At 41.9% G+C, this 18,760-nt stretch overlaps 1 protein-coding gene across 1 annotated transcript in view; it reads left to right on the forward strand.

The window, feature by feature from the left end:
- DHX33 (DEAH-box helicase 33) overlaps positions 1–18,373 on the forward strand; it is a 38,156-nt gene extending 19,783 nt beyond the window's left edge. Inside the window, exons 8-12 of the mRNA XM_040336731.1 lie at positions 3,365–3,453; positions 4,444–4,571; positions 4,711–4,914; positions 6,955–7,041; positions 16,629–18,373. Of these exons, the coding sequence (XP_040192665.1) occupies positions 3,365–3,453; positions 4,444–4,571; positions 4,711–4,914; positions 6,955–7,041; positions 16,629–16,937 (817 nt within the window). The 3' untranslated portion in view covers positions 16,938–18,373. The remainder of the gene's footprint in view (positions 1–3,364; positions 3,454–4,443; positions 4,572–4,710; positions 4,915–6,954; positions 7,042–16,628) is intronic.
- The last annotated feature ends 387 nt before the right edge of the window (positions 18,374–18,760 follow it).

Consider the following 18,760-nt stretch of genomic DNA (forward strand, 5'->3'; position numbering starts at 1 on the left):
TAGCCGACATGCTGTGGCTGGTACCAGATTGGCCTGATCTATTATATTGAGAACTGATCTTCCACCCTGCTTCTTAATCGCTGGCCTTGACAGTTTGTCTGTTTCAATACAGGTTCTGAGAGACAGGAACATTGCAGATTCAGTTATCTTTGCCATGCTCAAGCGGTAATAAACTGCTGAAAAAACTCCCCACAAAAACCTGCAAGACGGTAGCATAATTTGCTAGTATGCATTACTATACTAGCACATTATGAAATGCTTACCTTAGAACGAAGCTCTCGTGCAGGTTTAGGAGATATTGATTTTCGCTACAGGTAAGCCTTATTATAGGCTTGGAAAATTATAGGTTGCGCTAACTACATAAAGGTAGCACAAAAAGTGCATAAACCCAAAGTGACAAATAATTATGAGTAAATGAATACCCATTAAATACATGAAATGTGATAAAAATGAAAATAAAGGTAAAAAATGTATTCCACCTGTTACCACATGAAAGACTAAAGAATATTACAATAACAAATACAGTGCACCAATCAACACACAACTGCATTGAGATGTGTAATAATGAAATAACATTTAGAACACCCGTGCATAAAATTCTCTTATCAATTCTTTCCAGATAGTAAATATTCTTGTCATGAAGCAATCTTGTGGGATCCACCACCGAAATTTTAACAAATGCCTGCTTACCAGATCTCCGTGCCCCCCCCCCCCCCCACACACACACACACTACAGAGGATCAGGAGAAGCTTTGAACTAAATTGCCCGATCTGGTCCAGTCAAAACCGAGTATCATAATCCAGGTCAGCGCACATCAAGATACACTCAGTACATCCCAATTCCAGGTGTCATGCCAAGAAAACATAATGCTCCCATAGTGTAAAACGGTTACAAATTTATTGAAAAGAAAAAAAAAGAAAAAATTACAAATGAAGCGGTATAAACAGCCTTAAAACTGTGGTGCCGGATACACACGGATAAACCTGTTCCTGCTGGTAGTGAGCATGGTGGGTGGTGACGTCAAGCGCAGTTCCGTTTCGCAACAAAATTGCGTGGGGGGGGGGGTCACGGAGATCTGGTAAGCAGGCATTTGTTACAATTTCAGTGGTGGATCTCACAAGATTGCTTCATGACAAGAATATTTACTATCTGGAAGAATTGATTAGAGACATTTTTGCACAAGTGTTCTAAATGTTATTTCATTATTGCATGTCTCAATGCAGTTGTGTGTTTATTGGTTCACTGTATTTGTTATTGTAATATTCTTTAGTCTTTCATGTGGTAACAGGTGGAATAATTTTTTTTTTTTACCTTTTTATTTTCATTTTTATCACATTTCATGTATTTAATGGGTATTCATTTACTCATAATTGATTATTTGTCACTTTGGGTACCTTTATGTAGTTGGCGCAACCTATCATTTTCCATATTTGTTCACTGTTTTGTTTTGCAGCAGGTTTTGAAGCTTTTTTACTACCATTACTTTCACCCATTCACCGTGGGGGCTTTTTCACATTCTTAGTGCAGTTTATTTTCCTTTTTCCCTTATTATAGGCTTACCTGTAGGTAAAAATGACCAAGCGGGGTATACAACCGCTTTAAAGTGATTGTAAAGTCTCCTCCTTTGTTATTTTTATAAAAAAAAATAAAAACGTTATATCTACCTGGCCTGTCTCTCCCTTCAAATGCCCCCACGGCAAGCAGCTTGCTATAGGGGCACCCGTGCCGAGCTGAGCTCCCATGTATTCCATCAGAAATAGGACTCCCCCCTCTCTCCTCATTGGCTAACTGAATTTGGTTGACAACTGCGGGAGCCAATGGTGCCGCTGCTGTGTCTAAGCCAGCGTTTGACAAATCCCAGGCGCCAGGTCGCAATTGCGACTAGAATTAGCGACCTGGCGCCCGGGGTAACCCTGTGTCTCTGTGCGCCCCACGCGATCGCGTCGGGCCGTGACTTTGCGGCCTAAGCTTCCCAGGGGCGTACCAAGGGGACTGGAGCGAAGCGAGCTGCCGGCCGGGATGGATCGTCATCGCATGAGAGAGCATGCAGACTGTCTGTCATGGAGCCGCCGCCATCAGCTGTGCCTATCTGTGTGCGGGTCGGGGATGATTACAGCATAGAGCACATCGATAGGCAGCAGGCGCTCCGCCTCTGGCCCCCTCTCGCCCTGGGGATTGGGGAATTCTGCTGAGGGGGCGGGGCCACCTACGTCACTGCCACGGGGAGTCACTCCGTAAAGGAGCTGCCTGGAGGCTGCAGACAGTGCAGAGTGCACACGCCAGTCACGTGACATCACACACAGAGCGCGAACAGCGGCGTTAAGGTAAGAGAGAGTGACTAAATGCAGCCACTAACCGTTCGTGTTAGAATGTTGGCGTCTATAGATGCAGGGATATTAGTTTTAGCATGGACTGCTATTTTAATGATGTGCTGGGTCTTGCACCCAATACCAAGCTCCATGTTTTAACGCCTTCACTACCAGCATATTTTTTTCCCATTTCCCAAAAAACTTTGGAAAATTTGCACCTTGGGGTGTCCACTTTGCAAAAAAAGGGATAATTTTTAGGTGTTTATACTGTCCACTCTTTTCGATATAAGGGAAACATTTTCAAAGTTGTAGTCCTTTTTCTGTTCAATAGTAAAAATAAAAACCCAACCGGTATTAATTTGTGTACAGTGTTGCATGACCCGAGTAATTTCCAAACCATGACCGCACTGAAAACAGACTTAACGGCCTGGTAATGAAGCGTCATATACAGGGGAAGTACTAAAGTGGTTAAACATCAAACGCAACCACTGTGCCCCATCAAACGCAACCACTGTGCCCCATCAAACGCAACCACTGTGCCCCATCAAACGAAGCCACTGTACTATCAAACACAGCCACTGTACCAACAGTGCCGCCTGTCAGTGCCCATTAGTGCAGCCTATCAGCGCAAAAATCTACAGGTTACATGTTTTGAGTTACAGAGGAGGTCTAGGGCTAGAATTGTTGCTCTCGCTCTACCAATCGCGGCGATACCTCACATGTGTGGTTTGAATACCGTTTACATATGTGGGCGCGACTCACGTATGTGTTCACTTTTGCGCGCGAGCTCGTTGGAACAGGGCGCGTTTTCTGGTTCTTAACTTTTTTAGCTGGCTTCTAGTTTCCAAGCAAATTTGTCAAACCCTGCATTAAGATAAAAAACCTGCCTTTACTAACCCCTTTTAAAGCTGGTATGTCTACCTTCTATCGCACACAATAGAAACATTTTACCTATTTAGTGGGTCATGTTCTTTTTTTTGTTTGGTGTAAAACAATGTCTTCTCACTTGTTTCTGTTTTTTTAATTGTGAATAATGTTTTGTATTTTTGCACAGGTGTAATCTAGCCAGTGTAATGCTGCAACTTCTGGTTCTGAGAGTTCCGAATATTCTTACATTTGATTTTATGTCCAGGCCCTCTCCAGGTGTGTGCGAAATCTGTAAAACTTGGCTCATTTTATATGGAAATTCTTGAAACGTGAACCCTTTTGCTTTTAGGCCCTGCACTCCACTTCTAAACTTAGATGACCAGGATGTTTTCCCCTTTCCTTTACAGCTTTCAGAGTTTGTGAAACCCACCCTAAACCATACATTTTCTGAAACTATAGGACCAATAGAATAAAAGGAATGTGCTACTGATTTTTTTTTTTTTTTAGGTCCTTTGATATTTGCGCAAATATCAATCAAAACATACATTATTTTTTCTAAAAATACACATTATTGGTGGATACATACATGGCAAAATTTACCAAATTCCTGCTAAATTCCTAATATATATATATATATATATATATATATATATATATATATATATATATATATATATATATATATATATATATATATATATATATATATAAAAACTAAAACCGTCAGTACATAACAAATGGGCACAGGAACGTTCAGTACTGGTCAGTGACTGTGTCAATTAAAGGAAAAGAGAGGGGGGGGGGGGTTGATTAACACATGTTTACCAACCCGCCCTTCAACCGCTCTCCAGTCTGGCAGCTTGTGTCCTGTTCCCAAGCTACAGCCAGCAGGAGTGAGAGGAGGGAATGCCAACCAGCAGCACAACAGGGAGGGATGTTGGAGGAATGGGGGAGGGGGGCGGCATTGTGGGGGATTTTGGAGCAACAGGGGTGAGGTGTATGCATTTATTTTTAAAGATCCTGTGTCTGCCCTGAAGCCGGTGGGAAGCCGGCGGCTGCAGGGTAGCTAGATTTTGCTCTAGGTAACGGGAGAAATTCAAACTCTGGCATGATTTTCTAATTACATTCCCATGTGAATCAAATTCATTTTGGAAGGGGAAATCTTCAATGCTTTGTTATTTCTTTAGAACAACATTAATGTGAAGATTGTTAAAGGAAGTATGGTGTAACTTTTATTGTAAATAAGGGATTTTTTTTCTATTTTAGATGCCATGCGTGCTGCTATCGATCAGCTGGATCTTCTAGGTGCAATCGAGAGAAAGGAAGACCAGATCATCCTCACACCACTTGGAAAAAAGATGGCTGCTTTCCCTTTGGAACCACGGTTTTCAAAGGTAACTCCCTAAATACCTACTACCTCTGTGAAATATGTTAGACTTGCATCATGTGCATTGTGAAAATGTGCTTAGATTATAAATAGAAACCTTTACAATAACCTGTCTTATAAAATTTTGCTTCCTATTTCCTTTTCAGACTATTCTCATTTCACCAAAATTTCATTGTACAGAAGAAATCCTGACTATTGTGGCTCTGCTTTCAGTGGACAGTGTTCTCCATAATCCTCCTGCTAAAAGAGATGATGTACAGGCAGCTCGTAAGAAGTTCATCTCCAGTGAGGGGGACCATATCACCTTACTAAATATCTATCGTGCTTTCAAAAGCCTGGGCAAAAATAAGGCAAGTATCCCTTGTCCGGATTAGGCAGAATTGACCTTTTACTTTTTATGAAAACTGACTAAAGTCAGGGTCATATTTATTGACTACCAACACAGGCGGTGGTCCAGGGTGGCAGGGCAGCCACATACACAATACTGCTTACTGTAGCACATTTTTTGTATTTCTTATTCAGGACATAAAATACAGGTCAATATGTGAAAGATAGATGAAAGGTATTGTTCCTCAGACACAGCTAGAGAAGAGGTACTTCTGTAACATAAATACACACAGCCAGTGTTAAATTATACACATTCAAAGGTCATTAACCGCATGAAGACTGCCCTATAACAAATTTACTGCTACAGGGCAGCCATTCTGGGCAGAAACACACACACACACACACATACATATATATATATATATATATATATATATATATATATATATATACAGTATCTCACAAAAGTGAGTTTTATTATATCTTTTCATGTGACAACACAGAAGAAATTACACATTGCTGCAATGTGAACTTCACGTGGCCGAGACTTCCTCTTCTCGAGTACATCCAACCTCCCCGGCTCCTTCTGTGGGCTCTGATTCATATGCCGATATTCCACTGGCATCAGGCGGAACTAACCTGGATGGAGGACTTGATTTTGACCTCTCAGCAGAAACTAGAGACCTACACGTACACCTGGACACTATGGAGCATGTTCATTTATTCTGAGATTTTGAGGAAGGGAAGGCTCTCATTGAAGTGACTCCTAACGTTCAAAGGCCCCCCCCCCCCCCTCGTCTTTTGACAACCTAACTCTGAGTTTAAACCCCCCCTTCCTCCTCTTCTCCTTTTTTCCCTTCTCGCCCTTTCCCACCTGTTTTTTTTGTCCCCACCAACTCTGTAAAATTGGGTAGTTTCATTTCAATTCTAACATTTCATTGGTGGTTTAGTTGCTATGGGTCTTTTTTCCCGGAAATACGATACAAGATGACAGCCTTTTGACCCTGGTGGGTGTTTCCCACATGCACCCTTAGAGGACACAAACCCTCATTGACATGTATCTGTTGCACGTGTTACTAGGTACCATTGCATAATCTGTGTGCTACCTTTTTTCTTTGTGTTTGTATATTCTAAACATGTCTTATTTACTTTCTGGGGGGAAAAAATAAATTAATTTTGGATTTTTTTTTTTTTTATTGCATGAAAAGGGTAATAAAAAAAAAAAAAAGGGGGGGGGGGGTGGAGGCAGGAGAGTTAAAATTATGTACGAAGGGTGTAATAGGTCTTATGACAGTAAGAGACTGGGTTGGCCTCATGGCCCCAAGTGAGCACAGACAGAATTCAACCAATACAGTGCTCCATCCATTCATTATTCAACTCCAGCACAGTTAAATGGGACAGTCTCATCTTAATCGGTGTCTAAGATTGCCAACAAGTTCTGGTATGCTGTGGAATAATTGAAAGCTAAGTGGAGGGTCACCTCCACGTGGGTCCCTATTCAGCATTCCTGGCCCCTCCCCCCTGTTGAGTGGGGACCTGAACCAAGCTCTAAATGAGCTCTGTGTGTTCATTCAGAGACGGACCGGCCCCGCCCCCGCTCTCTCCTCATTGGCTCCTGCTGCTTTCAAAGTCAGTGAACCAATGGCAGCATAGTCTCCTGCACAACATCGCTGGATCGAGATGGGCTAAGGGGGACTGCTGCACACAGAAGGCTTTTTTATCTTAAAGCATAAAATACCTTCTGACTTTACAAAGGAACTAAACTCTGGAAGCTGTGCCCAAAGAAATGTAGGCAGAGGGCCAAAAACTAGACACCATTACTACCTGTGATCTTTCTGCAGCTGATCTTTCAGCCATTACTGACTTACCATGCTTGGTTTTGGGGATGCCACCTTGATCGATGCAGGGCTTTTATTTCTCAGGTCAGAAACAGGAGTGACTAGGCATACTCGCATTATCAGTATTCGCAGATCTTCACTTTAACGTTATAGTCTAATGTAATCTGATATTATAAAAGAATGACTAGAAGTCAAATTGTTGTTTTGTGTTTTTTTTATGCTTAGGACTGGTGCCGTGAAAATTTCATAAATGTCAGAAATATGATTCTGGTTTCAGAGGTTCGTGCTCAGCTCAGAGACATTTGTATAAAGGTATGTCATTTTTTGTTTTTTGCCCAGTCACTAATGCCCTGGTCTTTCTGAGCAACAGTTAATGACTTGAGTGTAGTGTCTACCTACCTTGCACAAATACAGAAGTGCTGACAACTTTCACTTTTTATCACTCTTGGAAACATTCCACATCATTATCAAAACCAAACAACAGCATGATATATTATAATTTGGGTGCGGGAGCTGACTTTCCGCTTGGCTCAGGCTGATGAAGTGTGGAAGGCTCGGCCTACTGTGGCTACACGTAAGGCCCGAGATGTACTGGCTACCGAGCTGGATCTCCTTACCAGTGAACAGGCAGAAAAAGCCTTACGATGGGCCAGACATAGATTCTATACTAGTGCTAACAAACCAGGACCCATGCTGGCCCGGAAACTCAATTCCGTGGGCCGTATACACAAACCTATTCGGCTGCGTGCCAGGGGTGGGGGTCTCACCTCCGACCCAACGAAGATCACAGCAGAGTTTGCCACCTTCTTGTCTGATCTGTATCAAAAACCAGACTCGTTCAATTCAGAGCGTGCAGTACGCTTTTTTCAGGATCTCCATCTCCCCTCTTTATCCACGGCGGCCCGCGATGCTTTAAACGCAGATATCTCTGAGGAGGAAGTCGGGAGGGCTATTAAGTCACTTAAACCCTCGAAGGCCCCTGGCCCAGATGGGTTTTCGGGAATCTACTATAAGAAATTTGCCGCCCTATTGACTCCCCATCTTGCCACTTATTTTAACTCATTGAAGCAGGGATCTCAACCTTCCCCAGAATCCCTTAAAGCTTTTATTACCATGATTCCTAAAACATCGGACGAGGTCAATGAGCCTCAGGCGTTCAGACCCATTTCCTTGTTGAACGTGGACATGAAGGTTTTGGGAAAGGTTCTGAGCACTCGTGTCAATATATATCTCCAAACCCTTATACATAGGGATCAGGTGGGTTTTGTCCCAGGCAGGCAGGCGGGGGACAATATCCGCAAGGTCATACACTTAATTCATATTTTACACCAACGTAAAATACCAGGCTTTGTATTGTCTCTTGATATATACAAAGCATTTGATTCGCTCTCCTGGGACTACTTAGAATTTGTGCTCGCACGGTGGGGCTTTGGTGGGGACTTTCTGGCCTGGATTAAAGCTCTATACTCGTCCCCAGTAGCATCGGTTAAATATGCTGGTTTCTTTTCGTCACCTTTCCCGATTTTCCGGGGCACAAGGCAGGGCTGTCCACTGTCTCCGGCGCTTTTTGTTCTTGCGCTGGAGCCTCTGGCTATGGCCCTCCGTGAAAACCCTGATATTACTGGCGTTCCTTACGCGGGTATCCATTACAAGGCAAACTTTTATGCGGACGACGCTCTCCTGGTTCTTACCAACCCTATCATCACCCTTCCTAACCTTCAGGTAACGCTGGATAACTTTTCCGCTATCTCGGGTCTTCGTATTAATCTTTCTAAGACCACAGCATTGAATATAACTCTTCCTGACGACCTAGTCCTGCATCTGCAGTCCCAATTTCCTTATCGCTGGGCATCTCAGTCTATTGACTATTTGGGGATCAAACTTACTTCCTCGTACTCAACTCTGTTTTCAGCCAACTATTATCCTCTACTGCGCTCCCTGACATCTCTTCTCCACTCTTGGCAATTTCCTTCACTTTCTTGGATAGGACGGATACATGCGGTTAAAATGACGATCCTCCCCAAGGCCCTCTATTTCTTTCGGACCCTACCCATACAAGTCCCCTCCTTTTTCCTACGTCTCTTGCAGACTAGAATTCTTCGGTTTATATGGGCTCACAAGCATCCCAGAGTTCCCAGAGCAACGCTCTATACTCACAGATTACAGGGTGGCCTGGGAGTTCCCAACCTGGCCAAGTATTACTTGGCGGCTCAGATCTCTCAACTGTCCATGTTACACGCTACCTCTGACGTCCCATTGTGGGTGCTTTTGGAACTGCCTAATTGTGCCCCGACTTCTTTAGAAGCGCTGCTCTGGCTTCCCCGTGGATTACGTCCCACTATGTTAAGCCCTTTAATGCTTCATAGTTTGAAGCTGTGGGATTCTGTTAGGTATTCCGGGAACTTGATGTCCCCCTTCCTACCTCTCCTACCGATTGTCAGCAACCCTCTTTTTCTTCCAGGGTTGGAACAACCCCGTTCTTTCTCCTGGTGGACCACCCATGGTTTTTCCAGAGTGAAACACTTTTTATCCGCGCGTTCGTTCCCATCATGGGAGGCCCTTCGGGTGACACACGAGATTCCTAGACAAGAGTATTTTCGTTATTTGCAATTGCGCAATTGGATTCTTTCTCTTCGTCGTACCTCTACTTTTCCTTTTCGAACGACTTCTTTTGAGCACACTTGTCTACATTCTCCGGGGTCCCCAGGTCTTATTTCTTTGCTTTATGCATCTCTTAATAGTAGGTCGTCCTTGTCGACCCTCTCCTATGTGACTCAATGGGAGCGAGACCTTGGTTCTAGTGTTGAGGGAGAGGACTGGAGCAAAGCTTGGACGTCAATTGCGAAGTGTTCATTTAACACTTCCATTCTAGAGGCCGCCTATAAAGTACTTCTGCGGTGGTACTGGGTTCCAGCTAGACTAGCCCACGCTTATCCTGGTAGCAGTGACAGATGCTTTCGGAATTGTGGTCAACGTGGGGACGTCTTACATGTATGGTGGTCGTGCCCACGCTTGATCGGCTTTTGGTCAAGGGTCTTTGGCCTATTACAGACATTATTTCATGTGACGGTCCGTAGGGATGCCCGATTGGCTCTTTTACACTGCCCGATACTGGGCCTATTTGCGCCCCAACAGAAATTGGCCACGTATCTTTTTATTTCTGCCAAAAGGACTATTGCTCAGGCCTGGAAGACTCCGTCGGTTGCTTTCCAGGGGGTGAGATCCAGAATGACGGCTATGATGATTAATGAGCAGATGTCCAGTATATTGAAGGATTCGCATGCAAAATTCTTGAAAGTGTGGGAACCATGGATAAGTTATGCTTTTCCATCCCTGCCCCCGACCAGTTATGGTCGGCTTTAGGAAGACTTGCTCCGGCGGGTCCCATGTCCGTGATACTTGCCCTCTTCTGGGGCTTCTCTTTCTCTCTACTCTTTCGTTTTCCCTTCTCCTTCTTTCCTGTTTGCTTTCTCTGTCATTATTCTTCGTTATAAGGACCAACAATGCAAGCTGCTGTACTCCTAGGTACAGAAAGATATTTGTGTTTAGGACATAGGTCTATGTTTCAACCTGGTCCTTTATGGCCTGGGTTATAATTGATCTTGTTGTCTATTATGTGTTCATGCGCTATTTCTTACATTTTTTATATTTTTTTTTGTTGTATGTTCTATGTCGCCCCTGCGTGGGCAAACCACGGCTTGTTAAAAATTTTGAAAAATTTAATAAAAAATATTGGACAAGGATATATTATAATTTATGGGTAAATTAGAAAATATTTAAAATGAAACTACAGGCAGATATAAAAACAATTTAATAAAGTTATGTATTAATATTTTACCGTTTACCAGACCTTAGATGTGTTGGCTAGATTTATCTTTATTTTTTCAGGCTTGCTTTGTATTTAATTTTACACTGGCTATCTCTGGGTGGCTACATTTATTAATCTATATCAGGGATATGCAATTAGCGGACCTCCAGATGTTGCAAAACTACAAATCCCATCATGCCTCTGCCTTTAGGTGTCATTCTTGTGGCTGTCTGAGTCTTGCTATGCCTCATGGGACTTGTAGTTCTGCAACAGCTGGAGGTCCGCTAATTGAATATCCCTGATCTATATAGTATCAATGGAGGAAGTCATGGTTGTCACAAAGGCTGAACATCAAACATGTCTGACTGTTCATCTCCATTATGTGGTGGATTGATTGGATTAGTAGTTTTACAAGAAATATAAGGATGTATGTTCTTTCTATTACTCTTAAAGGAAGTTACAAGGGCACTTTTTTTTTTTTTTTTTTTACAAGAACATATTTTCTGAACATGTCAAAAATGTTTTTAGCCAACAAAAAAAGAAGAAAAAGAAAGCAGCCACCAACCCTCTCTGTAGGGATTAAAACTGTTTTATTTTGCTACAATATAGTTGTTTGCATACAGCCATGGCCAACATTTTTGGCACCCCAGAAATTTTTCCAGAAAATCAAGTATTTCTCACAGAAAAGTATTGCAGTAACACATGTTTTGCTATACACACGTTTATTCCCTTTGTGTGTATTGGAACAAAACAAAAAGGGAGGAGAAAAAAAGCAAATTGGACATAATGTCACACAAAACTTCAAAAATGGGCTGGTCAAAATTCTTGGCACCCTTAACTTAAAGTGGAGGTTCACCCAAAAATCCACTTTTTGACATTAGCTGTAGCATACTGCTAACATCTGCAGTATGCTGTTTTTTTTTTGTTTTGTTTTTTTTTACTTGTACTTATCGTTATATGAGCCCTTGTTTTCCGGCTCCGAGCGGGGAATCCTGCGGGAATGGGCGTTTCTAAGCGAAGAGGAGTTATTTGACGGCTGCTAAGGCGTGTCTTGGCCTCTGTTTAATCTTCAACTGCCATGATGCTGCACATGTGATCAGTTATGACACCAGCCATTGGATGGTTTGACAGTTTGGTTGAGAGCACAACCAATGTGACAGTTAGCATTCCCGGCATGCCAGGAATGTAACTGCTTTTTCGAACTGTTAAATTGATGGGTGAACCCCCGCTTTAATATTTGGTTGCACACCCTTTGGAAAAAATAACTGAAATCAGTCGCTTCCTATAACCATGAAAAAGCTTCTTGCACCTCTCAACCGACTCTTCCTTTGCAAACTGCTCCAGGTCTCTCTTATTGGAAGGGCGCCTTTTCCCAACAGCAATTTTAAGATCTCTGCACAGGTGTTCAATGGGATTTAGATCTGGACTCATTGCTGGCCACTTTAGAACTCTCCAGCGCTTTGTTGCCATCCATTTCTGGGTGCTTTTTGACGTATGTGTGGGGTCATTGTCCTGCTGGAAGACCCAAGATCTCGGAAGCAAACCCAGCTTTCTGACACTGGGCTCTACAGTGCGACCCAAAATCCTTTAGTAATCCTCAGATTTCATGATGCCTTTCACACATTCAAGGCACCCAGTGCCAGAGACAGCAAAACAACCCAAAACATCATTGAACCTCTTTTCTTTGTAGGCCTCATTCCGTTTTTGGTAAACAGTAGAATGATGTGCTTTACCAAAAAGCTCTATCTTGGTCTCATCTGTCCACAAGACGTTTTCCCAGAAGGATTTTGGCTTACTCAAGTACATTTTGGCAAACTGCAGTCTTGCTTTTGTATGTCTATGTCAGCAGTGGGGTCCTCCTGGGTCTCCTGCCATAGTGTTTCATTTAAATGTCAACGGATAGTTTGCGCTGATACTGATGCTCCCTGAGCCTGCAGGACAGCTTGAATTTTTTTGGAACTTGTTTGGGGCTGCTTATCCACCATCCGGACTATCCTGCGTTGCAACCTTTCATCAATTGTTCTCTTCCGTCTATGCACAGAGAGATTATCTACAGTGTCTTGGGTTGCAAACGTCTTGATAATGTTGCGCACTGTGGAGAAAGGCAAATCTAGATCTCTGGTAACCTTGAGATTGTTGATATTTTTCCACAATTTTGGTTCTCAAGTCCTCAGACAGTTCTCTTCTCCTCTTTCTGTTGTCCATGCTTAGTGTGGCACACACAGACACACAATGCAAAGAACTTCTCTCCTTTTTATCTGCTTTCAGGTGTTATTTTTATATTGCCTACACCGGTTACTTGCCCCAGGTGAGTTTAAAGGAGCATCACATGCTTGAAACAATCTTATTAATCCACAAATTTGAAAGGGTGCCAAGAACTTTGACCAGACCATTTTTGGAGTTTTGTGTGACATTATGTCCAATTTGCTTTTTTTCTCCTCCCTTTTTTTGTTTTGTTTCAATACACACAAAGGGAATAAACATGTGCACAGCAAAACATGTGTTACTGCAATACTTTTCTGTGAGAAATACTTGATTTTCTGGAAAAAAAATTGGGGTGCCAACAATTTCAGCCATGACTGTATGTAGATTGTATTTTTGGCTTAATCTGTGAACTTTTTAAGAAAGAGATTTTTCTTTACAGTTATAGAAGAGACATACTGTAGGAATACACATGAAACAAAGACAACAAGCTCGTACAGTACCCTGAAAAAGTATTTCTTACTCTTTGAAATTTTCCACGTTTTGTCATGTTACAACCAAAAACGTAAATGTATTTTTATTGGGATTTTATGTGATAGACCAACACAAAGTGGCACATAATTGCGAAGTGGAAGGAAAATGATAAATGGTTTTCAAACTTCACTCACACATCAACGTCACTCACACATGATTGGGCTTACAGACAGACGGACAGAGAAATAGAATAGATAGATAGATAGATAGATAGATAGATAGAGAGAGAGAGATAGATATAGATAGATATAAATAGATAGATAAATAGATAGATATAAAGAGAGAGAGATATATAATAGATAGCTAGCTATAGATAGATAGATAGATATAGAATAGACCGATAGATAGATAATAAATAGATAGAATAGATAGATATAGAATAGACAGATAGATAGATAGATAATAAATAGATAGAATAGATAGATATAGAATAGACAGATAGATAGATAGATAGATATAGAATAGATAGATATAGAATAGATAGATATAGAATAGATAGATAGATAGATAGATAATAAATAGATAGAATAGATAGATATAGAATAGATAGATATAGAATAGATAGATATAGAATAGATAGAGATAAAATAGATAGATAGATAGATAGATATAGAATAGATAGCTAGCTATAGATATAGAATAGATAGCTAGCTATAGATATAGAATAGATAGATAGATAGAAATAGATATAGAATAGATAGATAGATAGAGATATAATAGATAGATAGATAGAGATATAATAGATAGATATATAGAGAGATATAAATAGATAGATATAGAATAGATAGGTAGGTAGGTAGATAGATAGATAGATAATAAATAGATAGGTAGATAGATAGAGAGATAGATAATAAATAGATAGAGTGATAGATTTAGAATAGAAAGAGAGAGAGAGAGAGATGAGAGAATACAGACCTATACACACAGCATGAGCTGCATGACTCTAGGAGGTTGCAGAGCTGGGAACCCTCGTGTTACACATACTGGAGATGTGTAATAACACTAACAGCCCCATCCAGATTACTGTCCCCAGGAAATGTGCTAAAAGCTTCTCAGCCCTTCACTGCACTCCCCCTCCTTCTACCCCCCAGATCCTCTACACAAAGTACACTGGAAACTGCTGCACGTTCTGAGAGCACAACACGAGAGTTCTCTGCCTAATTACCTGCTAGCAGCTCAGTGAGATGTCCCGACCCCTGGCCGAAATCCTGAAATGTTCAGACTAGCCAGGATGAGTCACTGAGAAAACCGGAAGTGATTGGCTGGTCCGATAAAAGCACCGCCCTAAGTCCTATGGACCAGCCAATCACTAACCACCAACGGGACACATCCAGCACAGAGTGGTTGTGAGAGCGCGGAGCTTTGCGCTCCATGGGCAGTATAAAAGCCAGCCGATAGATTTGCTTGCCCAATCTCACGATTTAGATGACATCATGCTTCCCACAGCACCTCTGTGGCCGGCGCTCCGCCCCCCCCCACACACACACACTTAAAGGGACATGTTATAAAATAAAAAAATGTCATTTTTTTTTTCATTTTATTTTTTTTGGTTGATGAGTAGCTTTGGGGGGGCGGCGCCCCTGCGCCCCCTATGAACGGGCCGCCACTGGATATGTCTCTACCAGCTTTGTACATCTAGAAAGTGAAACTGTTGCCCATTCTTCTTTGCAAAATAGCTCAAGCTCTATCAGATTGGATGGAGAGCGCGAACAGCGATTCTCAATTGGATTTAGGTCTGGACTTTGACTGGGCTATTCTAACACATGAATATGCTTTGATCTAAACCATTCTATTGTAGCTCTGGCTGTTTGTTTAGGGTTGTTGTCCTGCTGGAAGGTGAACCTCCGCTCCAGTCTCAAGTCTTTTGAAGACTCTTTAACAGGTTTTCTTCTAAGATTGCCCTGTATTTGGCCCCATCCATCTTTCCATCAACTCTGACCAGCTTCCCTGTCCCTGCTGAAGAAAATCATCTCACAACATAATGCTGCCACCACCATGTTTAACAGTGGGGATGGTGGATTTTGCCTTTAGGCCAAAAAGTTTGATTTTGGTCTCATCTGACCAAAGCACCTTCTTCCACGTGTTTGCTGTGTCCCCCACATGACTTCTCGCAAATGGGACTTCTTATGGCTTTATTTCAACAATGGCTTTCTTCTTGTCACTCTTCCATAAAGGCCAGATTTGTGGAGTGCATATCTAATAGTTGTCCTGTGGACAGATTATCCCACCTGAGCTGTGGATCTCTGCAGCTCCTCCAGAGTTACCATGGGTCTCTTGTCTGCTTCTCTGATTAATGCTCTCCTAGCCTGGCCTGTCTGTTTAGGTGGACTGCCATGTCCTAATAGATTTGCAGTTGTTTTCATTTTTAGATGATGGATTGAACAGTACTCCGTAATATGTTTTTCCTGACGAGATCCTTGGCAAGATTCTCTTGCCGGCCGAGTGTACACACACTCCATTCAAAAGAACTGCTATTCTTTTCAATGGCACGAACGCAGTGATGTCATCGACTACGACAAGCATGCGCTCGTAACATTCGATGCCGTCGCCGCCATTTTGCTACACCCTACCTATGCCTTGGAAGCTGCCGCGCAAGCGTCAGTCATTTCAAGCATGTGCGGGTTTCCACGGCGACAGGTAAGTATACAGATGCTCGGGTTTCTCCGCAAGAAAACTCTGCCGAGAATCACAACGAGAAAATAGAGAACAGGTTCTATTTTGATCGTCTAGATTTTGGGAAGTTTTCTTGACGAGAAAACATAAAGCCTCATACACACGCACGGTTTACTCTGCAAGAAAGCTCTGCCAGCAGTTAACTTGCTGGTTCTTGCTGAGAAAACCATGCGTGTGTACGAGGCTTGACCCTCATTTAAACTTCTCCACAACTTTATCCCTGTTCCTTGGCCTTCATGATGCCGTTTGTTCACCAAGGTTCTCTAACAAACCTCTGAGGGCTTCACAGAACAGCTGTATTTATACTGAGATTAAATTACACACAGGTGGACTTTATTCACTAATTAGGTGACTTCTGAAGGCAATTGGTTCCAGTAGATTTTAGTTAGGGGTATCAGAGTAAAGTGGGCTGAATACAAATGCACGTCACACTTTTCACATATTTATTAGTTAAATATTTTGAAAACCATTTATCATTTTCCTTCCACTTCACAATTATGAGCCACTTTTGTGTTGGTCTATCACATAAAATCCCAATAAAATACATTAACTTTTTGGTTGTAACATGACAAAATGTGCAAAATTTCAAGGGGTATGAGTATTTACTCAAGGCACTGTATTTTGACATCTCAATGTAGATCAACCCTGCTTTACATTCATATACTCACTCTTTAATTTGCAGATGTCCATGCCATTAGAGTCCTCAAGGACAGACTCGCGCAACATCCGGCAGTGCTTAGCCCATGGCCTATTCATGAATGCTGCTGAAGTGCAACCAGATGGAACATTTACAACTGTGGAGACACATCAACCTGTTGCTATACATCCGTCATCTGTCCTTTTTCACTGTAAACCTGCTTGTGTGATTTACAATGAGCTTCTTCACACATCCAAGTGCTATATGAGAGACCTGTGTGTGGTGGATCCTGATTGGCTTTTTGAAGCTGCCCCAGAATATTTCAGGAGAAAATTAAAATCTGCAAAAAATTAAGTCACTCCAGAACTTTTTCTGTTTTGTTAGATGGTATAGAACTAGATTGTCGAACAGCTAATTGATCCTAAATTACTGGATTTTAGCAAACCTAAACTTTATGTATAAAAATCGGATTTACTTGATTGAGGTCACATGCTGGGCAATATCCATCACTGGAAAACACTTTTTCAAATTGTTCATTGTACAACGTACATGTATAACTATTATTATTGTGCAAATCTTTTATATTTAATAATCGATTAGATTGTCTCTTTCGCTGATGTTTGTAAATTATATTCATGATTTACTGGAGGATTGTATATCGACTGCTAAATTCTATAAATGAAAATGATTTGAAATGTATCATTTCTTAGGGTTACTGTGAAGAAATGGCATTAAATTTAAAGAAAAAGTTTTACTATTTTCTTTTGTAGGATCGCTGGTGCCATGCAGGTCTCCTGAAGACCTTTCAGAGTATCTTTGTGCCCGTACATCCCTTACTGGCAAGCCGATACACTGACTGGAAGAATCAGTGAACTACCACTACGCTCCACAGTGCCGTGGTAGTTCATTGTTAACTACAAGTCGACAGCCTTAAAGGATCATTCTCTCTCTCTCTCTCTCTCTCTCTCTCTCTCTCTCTCTCTCTCTCTCATGACGCAGCCACATGGGAGGAGCCCCGCACGGCCGTGCTGATTTAAAAAAGTGACAGCTAGTATGGGAAACTTCTCCGGGGAGGGAATCTGACTGTGGCTGCAGCATTGAGAACATTTTACATGTTTTGCCCTAAAAATGGGCGAAACATGTAACATGTTGTCAAAGGTGAACTTCTCCTTTTTAATATACCAGAATAGAAAAGGCTTCTTCTAGTGAATCTTGTTGGGCAGTAACCAATACTGATTTAAGATTAGGTAAAGTGTAACTAAAAGTATTATACTTACCTTCTCTCGAACAGTGTCTTGCTGGCAGTCTTCTCCCTGGGTACTGGTCTTCTGGCATATGCATTTGCCAGTGCAGGAGCCAGTCATCCTGGCACACAGGGACCATGCCGGCGATATAAACTACGCTTTCGCAGCTCAGTTTATTTGCCGCAACAGTCTGTGAACAGGCAGGTAGGTTTACTTTATTGCAGAAAAGACATTGCATGTCTGTTTGCGATAATGGTCTGGTTGCTCGCAGCCTGTTAGAAAATGAGTTCAGTTCCTTTTTAGGTACCATATACAAGGATTTTTGTCTTTGGTTATGACTTTCGTGTATACCAAGCCGTATATCCTTTCTGTAAGTTCTATACTGAGTTCATGCCTGCATGAAATCAGCAGTGCATATATTGGCCGCTTAGCTTTTAAATGATAGCTATGTTTTGTATTGCACTTGATGTTTAGTTTAGTAGGGAAAAAAAAGCTTGTGTTGTAAATATTCTGTAAATATTTTGCCCTTAAAAGTTACAGAAACATGGTTGTTTTGTTGGCTGCATTTTTGAAAGCTGAAGTATAGGAAAATGGCTAAATTTACTCTTGAGGCTGGGTTCACACTGGTGTGAACACGGACATCGCATGTGATTCGCACCGCATTGCTGTGCAGATCACATGCAATGTCTGTATGGCTGAAATTGCATCACAATTGCACCAAAGTGGTGCAGTACCCTTTTTTTTGGTGCGCACTGGAATTGGATTGCATGGGTGTTCACATGCATGAGGTCATATTCCTGTACCATTTGACAGTTCGCACTGTGGTGTGAACTGCCTGCGAGTGATGTGCGGCATCCTGCACAGGAACCGTGCTGGTTCCAGCATCACATATGTGAACTTCCGCTCATTTGTCTCCTCCCCACCTCCGGTGCC

The sequence above is a fragment of the Rana temporaria genome, chromosome 2, assembly GCF_905171775.1.
Source record: "Rana temporaria chromosome 2, aRanTem1.1, whole genome shotgun sequence".
Lineage (NCBI taxonomy): Eukaryota > Metazoa > Chordata > Amphibia > Anura > Ranidae > Rana > Rana temporaria.